We start from the raw sequence: 15,312 nt of genomic DNA, 5'->3' as shown, positions 1-15,312 counted from the left end.
CACGCCTCGTCGTATTAACACACTACTATTCGAGGAAAGTGATAGAGATCGTGAGTTTAGTGAATTTGACACCAATGGGACCAGTAATATTCAAGGAATTAGTGAAAATATCGACGATAACCCAGATGACCCCCAGCCCATCACCTCTGGGGTAGCGACACCTGTCCTAGGGCCAAGCACCTCTGGAGTAGCCTGTGTGGCCACATCAGACCCTAGGCCAAGCACTTCTGGGGTGCCCAATGTGGCCACAGAAGACCCTGGGCCAAGCACCTCTGGAGTGGCAAGTGTTACCCATAGGCAACTTCACAAGAGGAAACTATCATTTTCCCGGTGTTTTAGTGATAGTGAAAGTGATGTAAGTGATGATGAGATTGATTTTATGCCAATTGAGGATTCATCTAGTGATAGTGATGTTCATTATTCACCAGTGAAACGTACTTTTAGGCGTCGTTATCTACGTTCAGGCAGTGTGCCATATGCAATCCCCAAGGGTCGTGGCAGGTCATGATCCAAAACCCCGGCCACTGATAGTGAAAGTGATCACAAAGGGGAGTATGCGGGGATGGAGGAAGTAGTGGTGGGTGGTATGGTGCCTGGACCACATGGCGCAGTGGGTGGACAGACACAGGACTGCCCGGCACCCCCTCAACCACGTGCTGCCTCCACTCCTCTCCCTCCTCCTCCTGCCCCCCCTCGCCCCAAGCCACAGGTCCACCCTGCACCATGTGATCGTGAGTGGAACTGGACACAAAGTATATTCGTGCCACAGCCTTGTGATTTTGATGCTAGTGGAGGTGATATCCAGCCAGAATGTCCCATAACGAATGAGTCTACAGAGTTAGACTATTTCCAGTTGTACTTTGACGAGCCTATAATGAACTTGATAGTGACTCAGACAAACATTTATTACCAATATGTCATGAACAACACAGCAGAGGTTGGAGAATCATCACGGCTGCACAGGTGGAAAGACACAACAGTGGCTGAAATGTATTTATTCCTTGCCACTGTCATGCTTATGCCACATATCTATAAGAACAATATACGTAATTACTGGTCTACAGACTACTTCATCAGTACTCAGTATTTCATGACCTCCTTCCCTGCAACAGATTCACTCTGTTGCTACGAATGTTGCACTTCGCAGACAGAAATACGCCAGACAGAAATGACCTTCTATACAAAATCCGGGAAGTGTTTATGTACTTGAAGCAGAAATTCAGTGTATACTTTTATCCCTTCAAGAACATTGTTGTTGATGAGTCCTTGATTCTGTTCAAGGGACGCCTGTCATTCAAGCAATATATACCGAGCAAACGTAATCGCTTTGGTATAAAACTTTTTGTTATGTGTGACTGTGAGAGTGGTCTTGTGTTGGATGTAATTGTATACACAGGGAAAAACACACTCGATGATGACAGAAGGATGTTGGGCATTTCCAGTGATGTTGTTCGCAGGATGATGGAACCATACCTTGGCAAGGACCATACATTGTACACAGACAACTGGTATACAAGCCCTATGCTTGCTGATTTCCTACGTGTGAACAATACTGATATATGTGGAACAGTGAGAAGGAATAGGAAACATATGCCAAGGTTCACTGGAGGCAGTGTTGAAGGTGAAGTGCAAGCGTTTCATGCTAATGACATCATGGCACTGACGTGGCATAACAAACGAGACGTGACATTGCTATCAACCATCCACAGAAACGAGATGGTACAGACAGACAGACTGAGCAAGTTCAACAATGAACCTATTGTGAAGCCACTTGCTGTCATGGACTATACGAACAATATGCGACTAGTTGACAAGTGTGACATGATGATAGGGTTTGTTGACTGTGTGCGTAGGAGTCGCAAGTGGTATATAAAGCTGTTTTTTCACCTTGTAGACATTGCAGTGCTCAATGCATTCAATATGTACGAAGTAAAGACTGGAAAACAACAACGTTTTGCAGATTTCTCTCTGAATCTTGTCAAACAGATAGCAAGAAAGTATGGTACCACACCTGTACCTTCCCCTCAACAGCGACCTGACACACCACAACCTGTCCCCCAACCACAGCCAGTGGGGGAAGTGCCAGACCGAATCACTCCTAACTGTCACTATCTGGTACCAATACCACCTACCCAAAAGAAGAAGAATGCCCAGAAAAAGTGTATTGCGTGTGCTACCACCAAAAAACGACCCCAACAGTGGAAGGACACACGATTCATGTGTCACCAGTGTGGGGTGGCACTCTGTATGAATCCATGCTTCATGGAGTATCATACAATTGTGGAGTTCTAGAAACATAAGTGGGACATGTAAATACTTGTATATAGTTGCAAAAATTATAGGGGGATAAGTCTGCTGAGTATACCTGGTAAAGTGTATGGTAGAGTTATTATTGAAAGAATTAAGAGTAAGACGGAGAATAGGATAGCAGATGAACAAGGAGGCTTTAGGAAAGGTAGGGGGTGTGTGGACCAGGTGTTTACAGTGAAACATATAAGTGAACAGTATTTAGATAAGGCTAAAGAGGTCTTTGTGGCATTTATGGATTTGGAAAAGGTGTATGATAGGGTGGATAGGGGGGCAATGTGGCAGATGTTGCAAGTGTATGGTGTAGGAGGTAGGTTACTGAAAGCAGTGAAGAGTTTTTACGAGGATAGTGAGGCTCAAGTTAGAGTATGTAGGAAAGAGGGAAATTATTTCCCAGTAAAAGTAGGCCTTAGACAAGGATGTGTGATGTCACCGTGGTTGTTTAATATATTTATAGATGGGGTTGTAAGAGAAGTAAATGCGAGGGTCTTGGCAAGAGGCGTGGAGTTAAAAGATAAAGAATCACACACAAAGTGGGAGTTGTCATAGCTGCTCTTTGCTGATGACACTGTGCTCTTGGGAGATTCTGAAGAGAAGTTGCAGAGATTGGTGGATGAATTTGGTAGGGTGTGCAAAAGAAGAAAATTAAAGGTGAATACAGGAAAAAGTAAGGTTATGAGGATTACAAAAAGATTAGGTGATGAAAGATTGAATATCAGATTGGAGGGAGAGAGTATGGAGGAGGTGAATGTATTCAGATATTTGGGAGTGGACGTGTCAGCGGATGGGTCTATGAAAGATGAGGTGAATCATAGAATTGATGAGGGGAAAAGAGTGAGTAGTGCACTTAGGAGTCTGTGGAGACAAAGAACTTTGTCCTTGGAGGCAAAGAGGGGAATGTATGAGAGTATAGTTTTACCAATGCTCTTATATGGGTGTGAAGCATGGGTGATGAATGTTGCAGCAAGGAGAAGGCTGGAGGCAGTGGAGATGTCACGTCTGAGGGCAATGTGTGGTGTGAATATAATGCAGAGAATTCGTAGTTTGGAAGTTAGGAGGAGGTGCGGGATTACCAAAACTGTTGTCCAGAGGGCTGAGGAAGGGTTGTTGAGGTGGTTCAGACATGTAGAGAGAATGGAGCGAAACAGAATGACTTCAAGAGTGTATCAGTCTGTAGTGGAAGGAAGGCGGGGTAGGGGTCAGCCTAGGAAAGGTTGGAGAGAGGGGGTAAAGGAGGTTTTGTGTGCGAGGGGCTTGGACTTACAGCAGGCATGCGTGAGCGTGTTTGATAGGAGTGAATGGAGACAAATGGTTTTTAATACTTGACGTGCTGTTGGAGTGTGAGCAAAGTAACATTTATGAAGGGGTTCAGGGAAACCGGCAGGCCGGACTTGAGTCCTGGAGATGGGAAGTACAGTGCCTGCACTCTGAAGGAGGGGTGTTAATGTTGCAGTTTAAAAACTGTAGTGTAAAGCACCCTTCTGGCAAGACAGTGATGGAGTGAATGATGGTGAAAGTTTTTCTTTTTTGGGCCACCCTGCCTTGGTGGGAATCGGCCAGTGTGATAATAAAAAATAAAATAAAATAGTTGTAGATAATAATGTGTGATTCAGCCAGGTGTGCAAAATCACCTGTCAGTGTGTACATGTGTGTTTATGACAATATGATAAAAAATTTGTATGTAATATTGGTGTATAAACAAAAATTGGCATTGATATCAAATGACTTACTATGAAACATAATTATCATATCATGAAAACCAAGAAAATGAAAAAAAAATGGAAGAAAACTGTAAATATGTTGAATTTCTGTAAGCAGCAGTGCTCCATGTTGCCGTCAGGTGATCGCCAAGTGCTAACTTCGCAGCCTCATACCTCGGTAAGTACTGACCCTAAATTATTTTTTTTATGCTAAAACACTTAAAAAAATGTGCTCTTTTTTCTATATAAAAAAAAAGATTTTTTTTTGTTTCAAAATATTCGGGGCGCTGCGCGAGTGAACGTATATATACATTTGGACCGTTTAAGGGTTAAGTGCCAAGTTAGAAGATGATGGTGTGCCATTCTGATTTTATTCAATAAACACCCTGCCACTCACCTCTCACACATAAATATTAATATTTTAAGGTAAGTAATAAGTGTACTCTGTGTGTATCTTACCTTTTATTGTGTTTTTAATGCCTATTTCTATTGCTAACTTAATATAAGTTAGTGTAAACTTGTTTTCTGGCATTTATTGCATATTTTATATGTGCTCTGATAATTGTGGAATTGTGTGGTAGCTGGGCGAGGGACAACATTACGTTTTCTCTGGTCAGGCACCAGAGAAAACGTGTATGGATCTGTGTTTGGCCCAGCCACTCCCTCACTCCACTTTTGTTTACAATTTTCGGCATGAATTATTCGTTACTTCTCCCTTTGTTTATGATGGCATCTAAAGGTAGTTGTTAGAAACGATTAAATTCAGTGAACAAGGTATGTCGATGCTAATAATATGGCTCTGGGCCACAGTGTAGGTAGCCGGCAGGTGTAGCCCAGGCAGGCTACACCTACCGGCTACCAACACTGACTTCCTACAAATAAATACTACTCACCTCTCTTCCTACATTAAGACTACACATATTTTAAGGTAAATAATGAGTGTACTGTATGTGTATTTTAACTCTCTGGGCTGTTTTAAATATTGTATATTAAGTATGAGATGGGGAGCCAGGGCTACCTACACCTGACTTCCTACAAATAAGTGCTACTCATCTCTCGCCCTACATACTTGAAGATAAGTAATGAGTGTACTGTGAATGTATTTTACTTTTTGTGTTTTGTATGCCTAGTATAATATAATTTAGTGTAATATAATTTAGTGTAAACTTGTATGCCTAGTATAATATAATTTAGTGTAAACTTGTTATCTGGCATTTATATGCATTTATAATGGAAAAAATGGTGTTTTGCTTTCCGGCGATAGCCTGGAACCTAACCCACCGTATAAGTGGGGCCCTACTGTATTTATAGATGGCACTGAGAAAAAAGTGAATGCTAGTGTTCTGGGAGGAGGTGTGGGCATTGAAGAGAAACTGCAAAGATTGGAAGATAAAGAATAAAAAGTCACAATACAGTGGCTGAGACATCATACAAATAACCTGCACTTAGGATAGGAAAATCAAAACATTTCGATCAGTCCTGGGCTGTTGTCAAGTTGCTTGACCTAACCTTTGCCTCCTCTCTTGTCTTCTGTATTTTCTTTACAGTTTCTGTCTTCTGCCTTTGTAGACTTTGTCTTAGAGGTTTTGTCCCAGTGAGTTTTGCTCTATGCCTGCTGACCAGTAGCTTGTCTACTCCCTTTAGTGCCCCCACCCCCCAGTATCCACTTGAATAAGTGGTATACAATCTGTTCTTTGTATCTCTCTCCTTCTCGGGCATTATCTATTCCGGATGTTGCCTTTCTTGTTTTGTCCTTACCGTCACCACTTCTGTTACTTGGCGATTTTAATGCCCACCATTTCCTCTGGGGGGGTCTCACTGTGACTCCCATGGCATTCAGTTAGAGGCTTTTCTCGCTTCTCACCCCCTCCATGTTTTAAATATGGGTACTCCCACCCATTTTGATCCTCATACTCATACCTGCATCGATCTCTGTCTGCTCTTCCTCCACTGCATTAGACTTCACCTGGTCTGTCCTCCCAGACTTACATGACAGCGATCATTTTCCAATCATTCTTACTTCTCCTTCATATTCACCACCTCTTCATAGCCCACGCTGGCAATTTGATCAAGTAAACTGGGACCTTTACTCGCAACTAACTGCTTTTAGTGAGGGTCCTTCTTCGTCTCCATTGATGAGCTTTTACACCTCTTCTCGACCTCAGTTTTAACCGCAGCTTTTCATTCTATACCCCAAACCTCAAGCAGGCATTCTCAGAAGTGCATGCATTGATGGTCTCCTGCTTGTGCTTGGGCAGTACATTCGAAACACGCTGCGTGGGGTGGGTACCGGCACAATAGAACCACAGAGAGACTTCTTGATTTTAAGCTGAAGCGAGAGGTCGTTCGCCTTGTCATCCTTGACGCTAAACGCACTTGCTGGTGAGATTGTTTCCACCATCACCTCTGCTTCCTCTGAGTGCAGTCTGGAAAAAAGTACAGAAATTAAGTGGTAAATACTCTCCCGACCCGGCTTCTGTTCTGCGGGTTGCCGGTGTTGATACAGCAAACCTTCTTGACGTTGCCATTGAAATTGGTAATCTGGTCCATATTTCTCAGGGGCTCCATCTATGCCCCTCATTTCTTTCCTCAAAGTCTGCCAGAGAGTTTGCACCCTTAGACTTTTCTTTCAAAGAAGAATCTTACAATGTGCCTTTTACACTTCTGGAACTGGAGGCAACACTCTCGGCTTGCCGACCATAGGCAGCTGGGCCTGACGGCACTCATATTCGAATGTTACATATTTACATCAGTCAGCCCTGCAGTCCTCTTACAACTCTTTAATCTTATTTGGTCACAAGGAGTTCTTCCCCAGCTCTGGAAATCTGCCATTGTTCTCCCTTTCCGCAAACTGGGTACTACAGGACATGATGCCTCCTACTATCATTCCATTGCTCTTACCAGTGCAATTTTCAAGGTGATGGAATGCCAGGTAAATCAACGTTTAATGTGGCATTTAGACACACACAACAGTCTCTCCACTAGTCAATATGGCTTTCATAAGGGCCGTTCTACCACTGACCCCTTACTATGCTTGATACGTATGTTCATAATACCTTTGTGAATAACCACTCATTTATTGCCAAATTTTTTGACCTTGAGAAGACATATGACACAACTTGGAGGTATAATATTTTGGCTCAAGCCCACTCCTTAGGCCTCCGAGGCAATCTACCATCCTTTCTTAAGAACTTCTTAACTGACAGATATTTCTGTGTTTGGGTTAATAATATGCTCTCTCCAGACTTTATCCAAGTTGAAGGTGTTCCCCAGGGATGTGTTCTGAGCACAACAATTTTTCTCCTTGCTATAAGTGATTTGACCTCTCTTCTTCCATCCAATATTTGATCATCACTATGTTGATGACTTTGCTACAGCTTGTGCAGGTGCTGACTGTCACCTCATTGCAGTTTCTCTCCAGCATGCAGTCAACCATCTTTCCAATTGGGATATCACGCATGGGTTTAAATTTTCCATTATTAAAACTCGCCAAATTACTTTCACTAGACGTTCTGTCATCTCTGATCATCCATTGTACCTCTATGGTTCGTGTATCCCAGAACGTGATACGGTCAGGTTTCTAGGCCTTCTGTTTGACAGTAGGCTATCCTGGAAACCTCACATTACCTCTCTGAAGGCAACTTGTCACAGCCGGCTGAACATTCTTAAAACCCTTGCTCATCTTTCATGAGGAGCTGATCGTAGAACTCTCCTTTGCCTACATTCAGCCCTAATTTTATCGAAACTCAATTATGGTGACCAGATCTATGCGGCGGCCTCTACTGCTACTCTCTCTAGCCTTAATCCCATCCATCACAAGGGATTACGTTTATGCCTTGGTGCTTTTCACTCTTCACCTGTTGAGAATCTCTATTCACAAGCAAATATTCCATCCTTGTCTGGTCGCTGTGATGCTTATTGCCTTCGCTATTATGTTCTCTCTCATGATCTCTGCAATCTTTCCATATATAGAATAGTCACTGAAGTTAGTAGACATTCTTTATTTGTTCGTCGCCCTTGTTTACTCCATCTCTTTTCTCTTCGCCTACATTTGCTCGTCTTCCCTTCAGTTACCACCTTTCTATGTTCATGTAGCATCTCACTTTTCCCTACCCCTTGGGAAGTTCCAGCTGTTTGTGTCTGTTCTTTCTCACTGCTATGCGCAAAAGCCAACTGCCTACGGTAGCTTCTCGCTCTCTTTTTCTTGGCCACTTCCGCTCTCATTCTCATGCCATCACAGTGTACACAGATGGTTCTAAGTCTTCTGATGGCATTGGATTCGCAGCAGTGCTTCCGGAGAGTGTTGTGTGAGGGTATGTACCATCCTCAGCTAGCATTTTTACTGCTGAATTGTATGCCATTCTTGCAGCACTTATCCATATTGCATCTATGCCTGTGTCATCATTTGTGGTTGTTTCAGACTCCCTTAGTGCTTTACAGGCTATACGAAAATTTGATACACCTCACCCCCTAGTTCTCCGTATACAACTTTAGTTACGCCGTATCTCTACCAAGCCCAAAGATATTGTTTTTTGTTGGGTCCCTGGTCATGTTGACATACAGGGCAATTAACAGGCACACACTGCTTTGTGGTCAGCAGTACATGACCTCCCAGTTTCATATAGAGGTGTTCCATTCATGGACTATTTTGCTGTAACTGCTACCCACCTTCACACCCATTGGCAGCAATGTTGATCTGATCTGCTCTATAACAAACTTCATTCTATTAAACCGAGTCTAGGTTACTAGCCGTCATCTTGTCATCGTTGTCGAGGTCGGGAGGCTACTCTCTCCCATTTTTGCATTGGCCACACTTGTCTTACTCATGGGTATCTCATGGAGAGGCACCCTGTTCCAATCTGTGAGAATTCTGGTTCCAGTATCTGTTTGCCACATTCTGTTGGACTGCTCACTCTATCAACGAGCACACAGAATTTACCTCCGTCATCTCTGCTCTGCTGCTCTTTTTTTACCTTCCCTTCTTGCTGATGGACCCTCCTTCAATCTGGACTCTCTCATTGACTTTTTAACAACAACTGGTTTACTCCACAAACTTTGATGATGATTCCTTTAGCACTCCCCTCAGCTCTTACTACCTCAATCACTTGTTACCCTCTACTCTTGCACTATCCACTGCCCCGCTGTACTCCATAACCTACTAATCATCCCTCTCCCTCTTGCTACCTGATATCCTCACATCCTTCCCTGCCCTGCAGCACTGTATGGCCCTTGTGGTTTAGCACTTTTTTTTAATTAAAATAATAATAGTGCTTCCCCCTTGATTATAATAATAATAATTTTCTACTCCCATTCATGTGTGAGTTGACAATGGTCCTGGATGGGCTGAGAGGTCATCATAGTTTCCACTCTTAAGTCTGAGCTATTTCTATGTGCTGATAGATGAATTTAGAATGCTATGTAAGAGAAAGAAAATAAATGTGAACATAAGAAAGAGCAAGGCTATGAAAAATTTGACATCAGATTGGAGATTATATTTAACCCTTTGACTGTTTAAGCCGTATAAATACGTCTTATGAGCCACTGTTTCTGATGTATTTATACGCACAAATTCTAGTGGCTTCAAATCAAGCGGGAAAGGCCTGGTAGGCCTACATGAGAGAGAATGGGTCTCAGTGGTCGGTCTGCACCCCGTGAAAAAAATCTGGGACCCAGCGGTGCACTGTGGGAACGCCATCTTGTTAGTCCATTTTCACCATGCCTCTCGGTAAGAAGTTCCTCACTCCTCGGCGGATTGGAGGTCTTTTTGTTCCCAAGTGATAGCTCTAACAGTGATGAAAATGTCAGTGACAGTGAATTCCAGGGTTTTGAAGCGAGTGTTACCGGAAAAAGTGCCCAGGATAATGTAATTAGTGATGAAAACCCAGATGACCCACAACCTTCCACCTCTGGCGCTGGGCCGGCTTGTTCACATTCACGTTTGCCTGTACCAGGATGAAAGAGGAAACTATTTGGTCGTGTACAACACCCAGATGTTAGCAGTGAATGTGATATTGATAGTGATTTCAAGGTCATTGAAAGCAGTTCTAGTGACAGTGAGGGTGAATATTCCCCAGTGAAGCGGCAGTATGTACGACGTAGCATGCGGTCTGGTAGTGTTTCATATGTTGTTCCAAGGGGAAGGAGAAGCTCTGGGAGCACATCCCGTGGCCCTACACCACGACCTGATAGTGAAGATGACGATATTGTTACGATGGGTATGAATGATGTGAGTGAGGGAGCAGGCAGTGGTGGTGATAGTGATGGTGGCACAGCCCATGTGGCACCTTCAGCAGGCCATGCTACTACCCACGCTGCTGACTCTGCACAACAACCAGCCTCACCCGACCCCACACTCCCACAACCTGCACAACCACAACCTGCACAACCACAACCACGGTACAATATCCAGAACCCACCAGCAGACCGCATCTGGGATTGGCAGGATGGTGACGAGTTTGTTCCCAGTCCCCACGACTTTGATGAAACACAAAGTGGAATAAAGCCATCATGTCCACTTGGGAACAATGCTAGTGAACTGGACTGCTTTGAGTTATTCTTCGATGAACCTCTGATGGACATCATTGTCGGGGAAACAAACACATACTATAATTACACCATGGCAAATACAATTCTCTCACCAAAATCACGGCTACACCAGTGGAAGGAGACAACTGTGGCAGAGATGTACTTGTTTTTTGCCACAATAATGCTTATGCCACATGTGTATAAGCACACTGTCACCACATACTGGGCAACATAACACCTGATTTCAACTCCAGGTTTTAGTGACAGTATAGGTGTCAATCGTTTCCTGATACTGTTACGTATGTTACACTTTCAGACAAAACCAGGCCTGACAGAACCGACAGGTTATATAAGATCAGAAATGTGTTTATGTACCTGAAACAAAAGTGCTGCATGTATTTTTATCCCTTCAGGAAGCTTGTTATTGATGAGTCTTTGATTTTATTCAAAGGAAGACTCTCATTCAAGCAATATATACCAAGCAAGAGGAAACGCTTTGGTATAAAGTTATTTGTACTGTGTGATTGCAGAAGTGGTCTAGTTTTGGATATCATTGTGTACACTGGCAGTAATACTTTGAGAGATACCATGAAGTTATTGGGTATCTCTGGTGATGTGGTTCGAACAATGATGGAACCATATCTTGGTAAGGGGCATATGTTATTTACTGATAACTGGTACACAAGCCCCCTACTCAGTGATTTCTTGCGAGTGAACTTGACAGATGTGTGTGGCACAGTGCGTGGTAATCGTAAACATATGCCAAGGTTCGACGCTGGCACTCGCAGACGTGAGGTGCAAGCCTTTGCTGCCAATGACATCATGGCATTTCGGTGGCATGACAAACGTGATGTCACATTGTTGACATCAGTTCACCGAAACGAAATGGCACACAGTGGCAGGCACAACAGAGAGACCAATGAACCCATTCTAAAGCCTGCAGCTGTCATGGACTACAACCTCAATATGCGCTTAGTGGACAAATGTGACATGCAGATTGGGTTTGCAGATTGTGTACACAAGAGTTATAAGTGGTATATAAAACTTTTTTTCCATCTTGTTGATATCTCTATGCTAAATGCTTATAACATATACAAGTTGAAGACCAACAAAACACCAAAATATGGTGAATTTTGTTTGTCAGTAATCAGACAAATAATCGCAAAGTACCAAGGAGCAACACCTGCAATAGACCAGCGCCCACGAAATTACCAACACACGTCGTCTCCTTTCAGGCCTGGTGATCACTACCCCATACAACTGCCTCCTACTACTGCCAAGAAAAATGCTCAGAAGAGGTGTTATGTATGTACACATACCACAAAACGCCCACAAACACGCAGACACGCTCGTTTTATGTGTGAGGAGTGTCAAGTGCCCCTCTGCATATACCCATGTTTCAAAGAGTTCCACAAGCTGCAGCAGTTCTAGGAACGTGTTCAGTGACTATACATATGTATATATATTATGGAACGATAGTAATAAACATTGTTTTGTATTGTTTGTGTAAACAAAGTGTATACACAAACTAATAGTGATAAAGTTTGTTCTGTTATTGTGTTGTAAACAATGAGTGTATATTTGAACAATGCACCTTACATTGGTCTCACAGGCCACATAAGTTACTTGGAAAAGAAAAATATTGAAAAATGCAAGAAACCTTTGAATTAGAGTAAAAAGAATACCAGGTGGGCGGCAGTCGCCGCTGTTGCCGTATGCACGTCACTTTCTGCAAACTTTGCAGCTCTATATCTCGGTAAGTACTGATGGCAAAAATTTTTTTTAGGCTTAAAACACTTGGAAAAATATTCCTAACATTTTCATAAGAAAAATAATTTTTTTTTTTTCGAATATTTTGCGACATAGAATGACAGTTTCAGAAAGGGGCCTGCGACAGTCAAAGGGTTAAAGGTGGAGATTCCTTTTACCTGCAGGGATTAAAGTAATGGTTACACCCTTCACTGAGGGAGCCTGGATGCTGTGAAGATCTCATAATCTAAGGAATCTGAGGTACCCTCCTCTTCCTTGATCATAAACTATATGGTGGGCTCCACATTGCTGATGGTGTAAGGGATGTGAATGCTGTCTTTTAGGAAAAATGACTAATATATCATCACATAAACATAGATAAGTATGTTTATGGAGTAACTTCCAATGTGAGCAGGCTGATTTTGTAGTAGTCAGGCTTATGCTTCATTAGAAGTATATCTGGCAGTTTGGCAAACATGTGGATGATCAAACTACATGCAAACTATGTGGTTAGCCTTATGGATACTTTCTTGAACACTATACTTTATTGTCCACTTACTGAGGAATAAAGAGATAGATAATGTAATTAACTGTGACATGTAAAGGCATTCTATGAGTGAAAATAAGATTCCAAACATATTAAGCAAATACAGTGGACCCCCACTGTACGATCACCTCCCAATGCGATCAATTATGTAAGTGTATTTATGTAAGTGCGTTTGTACGTGTATGTTTGGGGGTCTGAAATGGACTAATCTAATTCACAATATTCCTTATGGGAACAAATTCGTTCAGTACTGGCACCTGAACATACTTCTGGAATGAAATAATATCATAAACCGGGGGTCCACTGTATACTAATGTACCATATTTTGCGGCTGATTAGACACTTTTTTTTTTCCATAAAATGTCTCCAAAAACAATCCTGCATCCTATAAACTGAAGGTCAGTGATGGGAGCTATATGTTTGGGTGTGGATGGGCTGTAGCTCTCCCAGTTACGTCTTATGTTGAGCCATTGAAACTAAAACAAGTCTTGTAAGTCACGAAATACAGTAAATTTGCTTACAACAGAAAAGACAATTGCAAATATAAATTTAGATGTACTCCTGTTAAACCTTTTGAAGCCTAGTTCCTAGGTCTTTTGTGTATTCATATGCTCTTTTATTACCATCCACAGGATGATGTGGGTGCACAATAAACTAGCCTTTTCAGTAGCAAAATCCAAATCATAGTGTAGCTTTGTTATGTTATTGGGGATGATGGGTAAAGTATTCTGCTTTGAGTTACTCTTATGTAGAGGTTTGCTAAAGCTAAGCAAATAGGTGAGCCCATGTATGAACCCTACATGTTTAGTGTATCCCCATGAATATAATGATGCAATGGATACAGTATTCAAAACTGAAATAAGGCAATTCACAAACTTAAGTAATCCAACCTGTTCTTTAATGTCATGGAGTTGCTGCTGTAGTTTCTGCAAATCTGCAGATGACATGTCTCGGGAGCCATTATTCATAAGTGGTCCTGTCGGTCCGGGGACCACAACTCCAGCAGTTGACGCTGCTCCAGCTGTCACATTGCCAGTATTGTTGCTGCCACCACCACCACCACCACCACTACCGCCAACAGTACTGCTACCACTACTGTTGTTGGCACCACCAGGAAGAATGGATGCTGGTGCTGGAAGGTTATGATCCCAGTTAAGGTTATTTGCAATTGAATCCATCAAACTGCCACCACTACCACTGCCACCACCACCTCCTTCACTGGTACTGTTGTTGGGGGCCACACCAGGACCCGGGATGGAGCCCACCACTGCAAGGTTACGATGCATCAGTTAATATAATTAAGAAAACAATTAGTGATGCTATTTTGATAAACATGCAATTATATATATACTGTAGCTTATTATTATGAAGAGCATTTTGTTACAAAAAGCTTTAGAAAATTGTAAAAACTATTGTCTTTAGTTTCTGTACATGTGGTATATTAGACTTGTTGAGCCCCATAATATACAGTACATAACTCCGAAAGAATGTTATTACAGTTTCTGCAATAAATCAAAATACAGGAGCCACTCTTGACAAAATTTTTAATAAGAGTTCTAAGAATTTTACACAGTAGTCGAAGTTTTAATAATGGTGCATTATGAAAAAGGCACCATACAAAAAAAATCTGAACATTGCTACTTAAGTTTCTAAGAAGATTACGTTAAATATAAAACTAGGCCAAACACACACAATATTGCAAGAAATGAATTGTGGCAAGCTGGTGTAAGTTAACGAAATAAACAGCAGTCTTTAGGAGGGGAGGGGGTCAATCCAACAATTTTTTTTTTTAAATATTGAGGCATTTTATTCATCAAGCTTATCTTCCCTCTTTGCTGACGGTCCTGCCTTTGACTTACAATCACTTTTTAACTTTTTGTCAGCAAGTGCTTTACTACACGAACTTTGACATATAGCCCCTTGTGCCCCTTTCAGCCCTTTTCTTCCCTCACTTCTGATCCCTTTTCCAACTAGCTGTTTATAGACCCGGCACTATTTTCTGCCCCACAGCGCTGTATGACCCTTGTTGATTTAGTGCTTTCAAGCACTGCTGTATATGTGACGAAAACAAATTTAGGAAATTCAGTCTCTCTCTGGGAGCCAGAGCAGAGATGTATAGATTTTTACAGGATACTATTAGACATATAGCAAATAACATATAAATACAGTGGAACCTCGGCTTACGAACGCCCCACCATGCGAACTTTTCAGGATACGAACCGTTGTTCAGTCAATTTTTTGCTTCTGGATAAGAATGAAATTTCAGGATGCGTACATCTCCCTCAAGGGAGGTTCCTTAAATAAATAAATAAATAAATAAAATATTTATTTCTTTGCAAAGGTTACAATGTGTGTTGACATATTATAAAATGACTGGAGCAAAGAAAGCCACTATCATGCCGAGGCATTTTGGGCAGACTTAACCTACAGATTACTTAAGTCTAGACAGGTGGAGAGTGGTAGTGGTTACCAATGTTTTGTTGA

The 15,312-nt window shown here is 42.1% G+C and overlaps 1 protein-coding gene and 1 long non-coding RNA gene across 9 annotated transcripts in view; one reads left to right on the top strand and one right to left on the bottom strand.

Annotated features, from left to right (window-relative positions):
* LOC128705821 (E3 ubiquitin-protein ligase mib1) overlaps positions 1 to 15,312 on the bottom strand; it is a 122,486-nt gene that overhangs the window by 31,868 nt on the left and 75,306 nt on the right. For 3 of the 4 annotated variants that reach the window (XM_070085193.1, XM_070085192.1, XM_070085195.1), the window contains exon 8: positions 13,719 to 14,095. In XM_070085193.1, coding sequence (XP_069941294.1) covers positions 13,719 to 14,095 — 377 coding nt within the window. The remainder of the gene's footprint in view (positions 1 to 13,718; positions 14,096 to 15,312) is intronic. The other variant, XM_070085196.1, reaches the window with a different exon arrangement.
* The window catches only part of LOC138852722 (uncharacterized), a 177,115-nt gene that overhangs the window by 114,193 nt on the left and 47,610 nt on the right, over positions 1 to 15,312 (top strand). The window lies entirely within an intron of this gene.

Source organism: Cherax quadricarinatus, chromosome 15, assembly GCF_038502225.1.
Source record: "Cherax quadricarinatus isolate ZL_2023a chromosome 15, ASM3850222v1, whole genome shotgun sequence".
NCBI classification, from domain to species: Eukaryota; Metazoa; Arthropoda; class Malacostraca; order Decapoda; family Parastacidae; genus Cherax; species Cherax quadricarinatus.
This window is presented reverse-complemented; position numbering and strand designations above follow the sequence as displayed.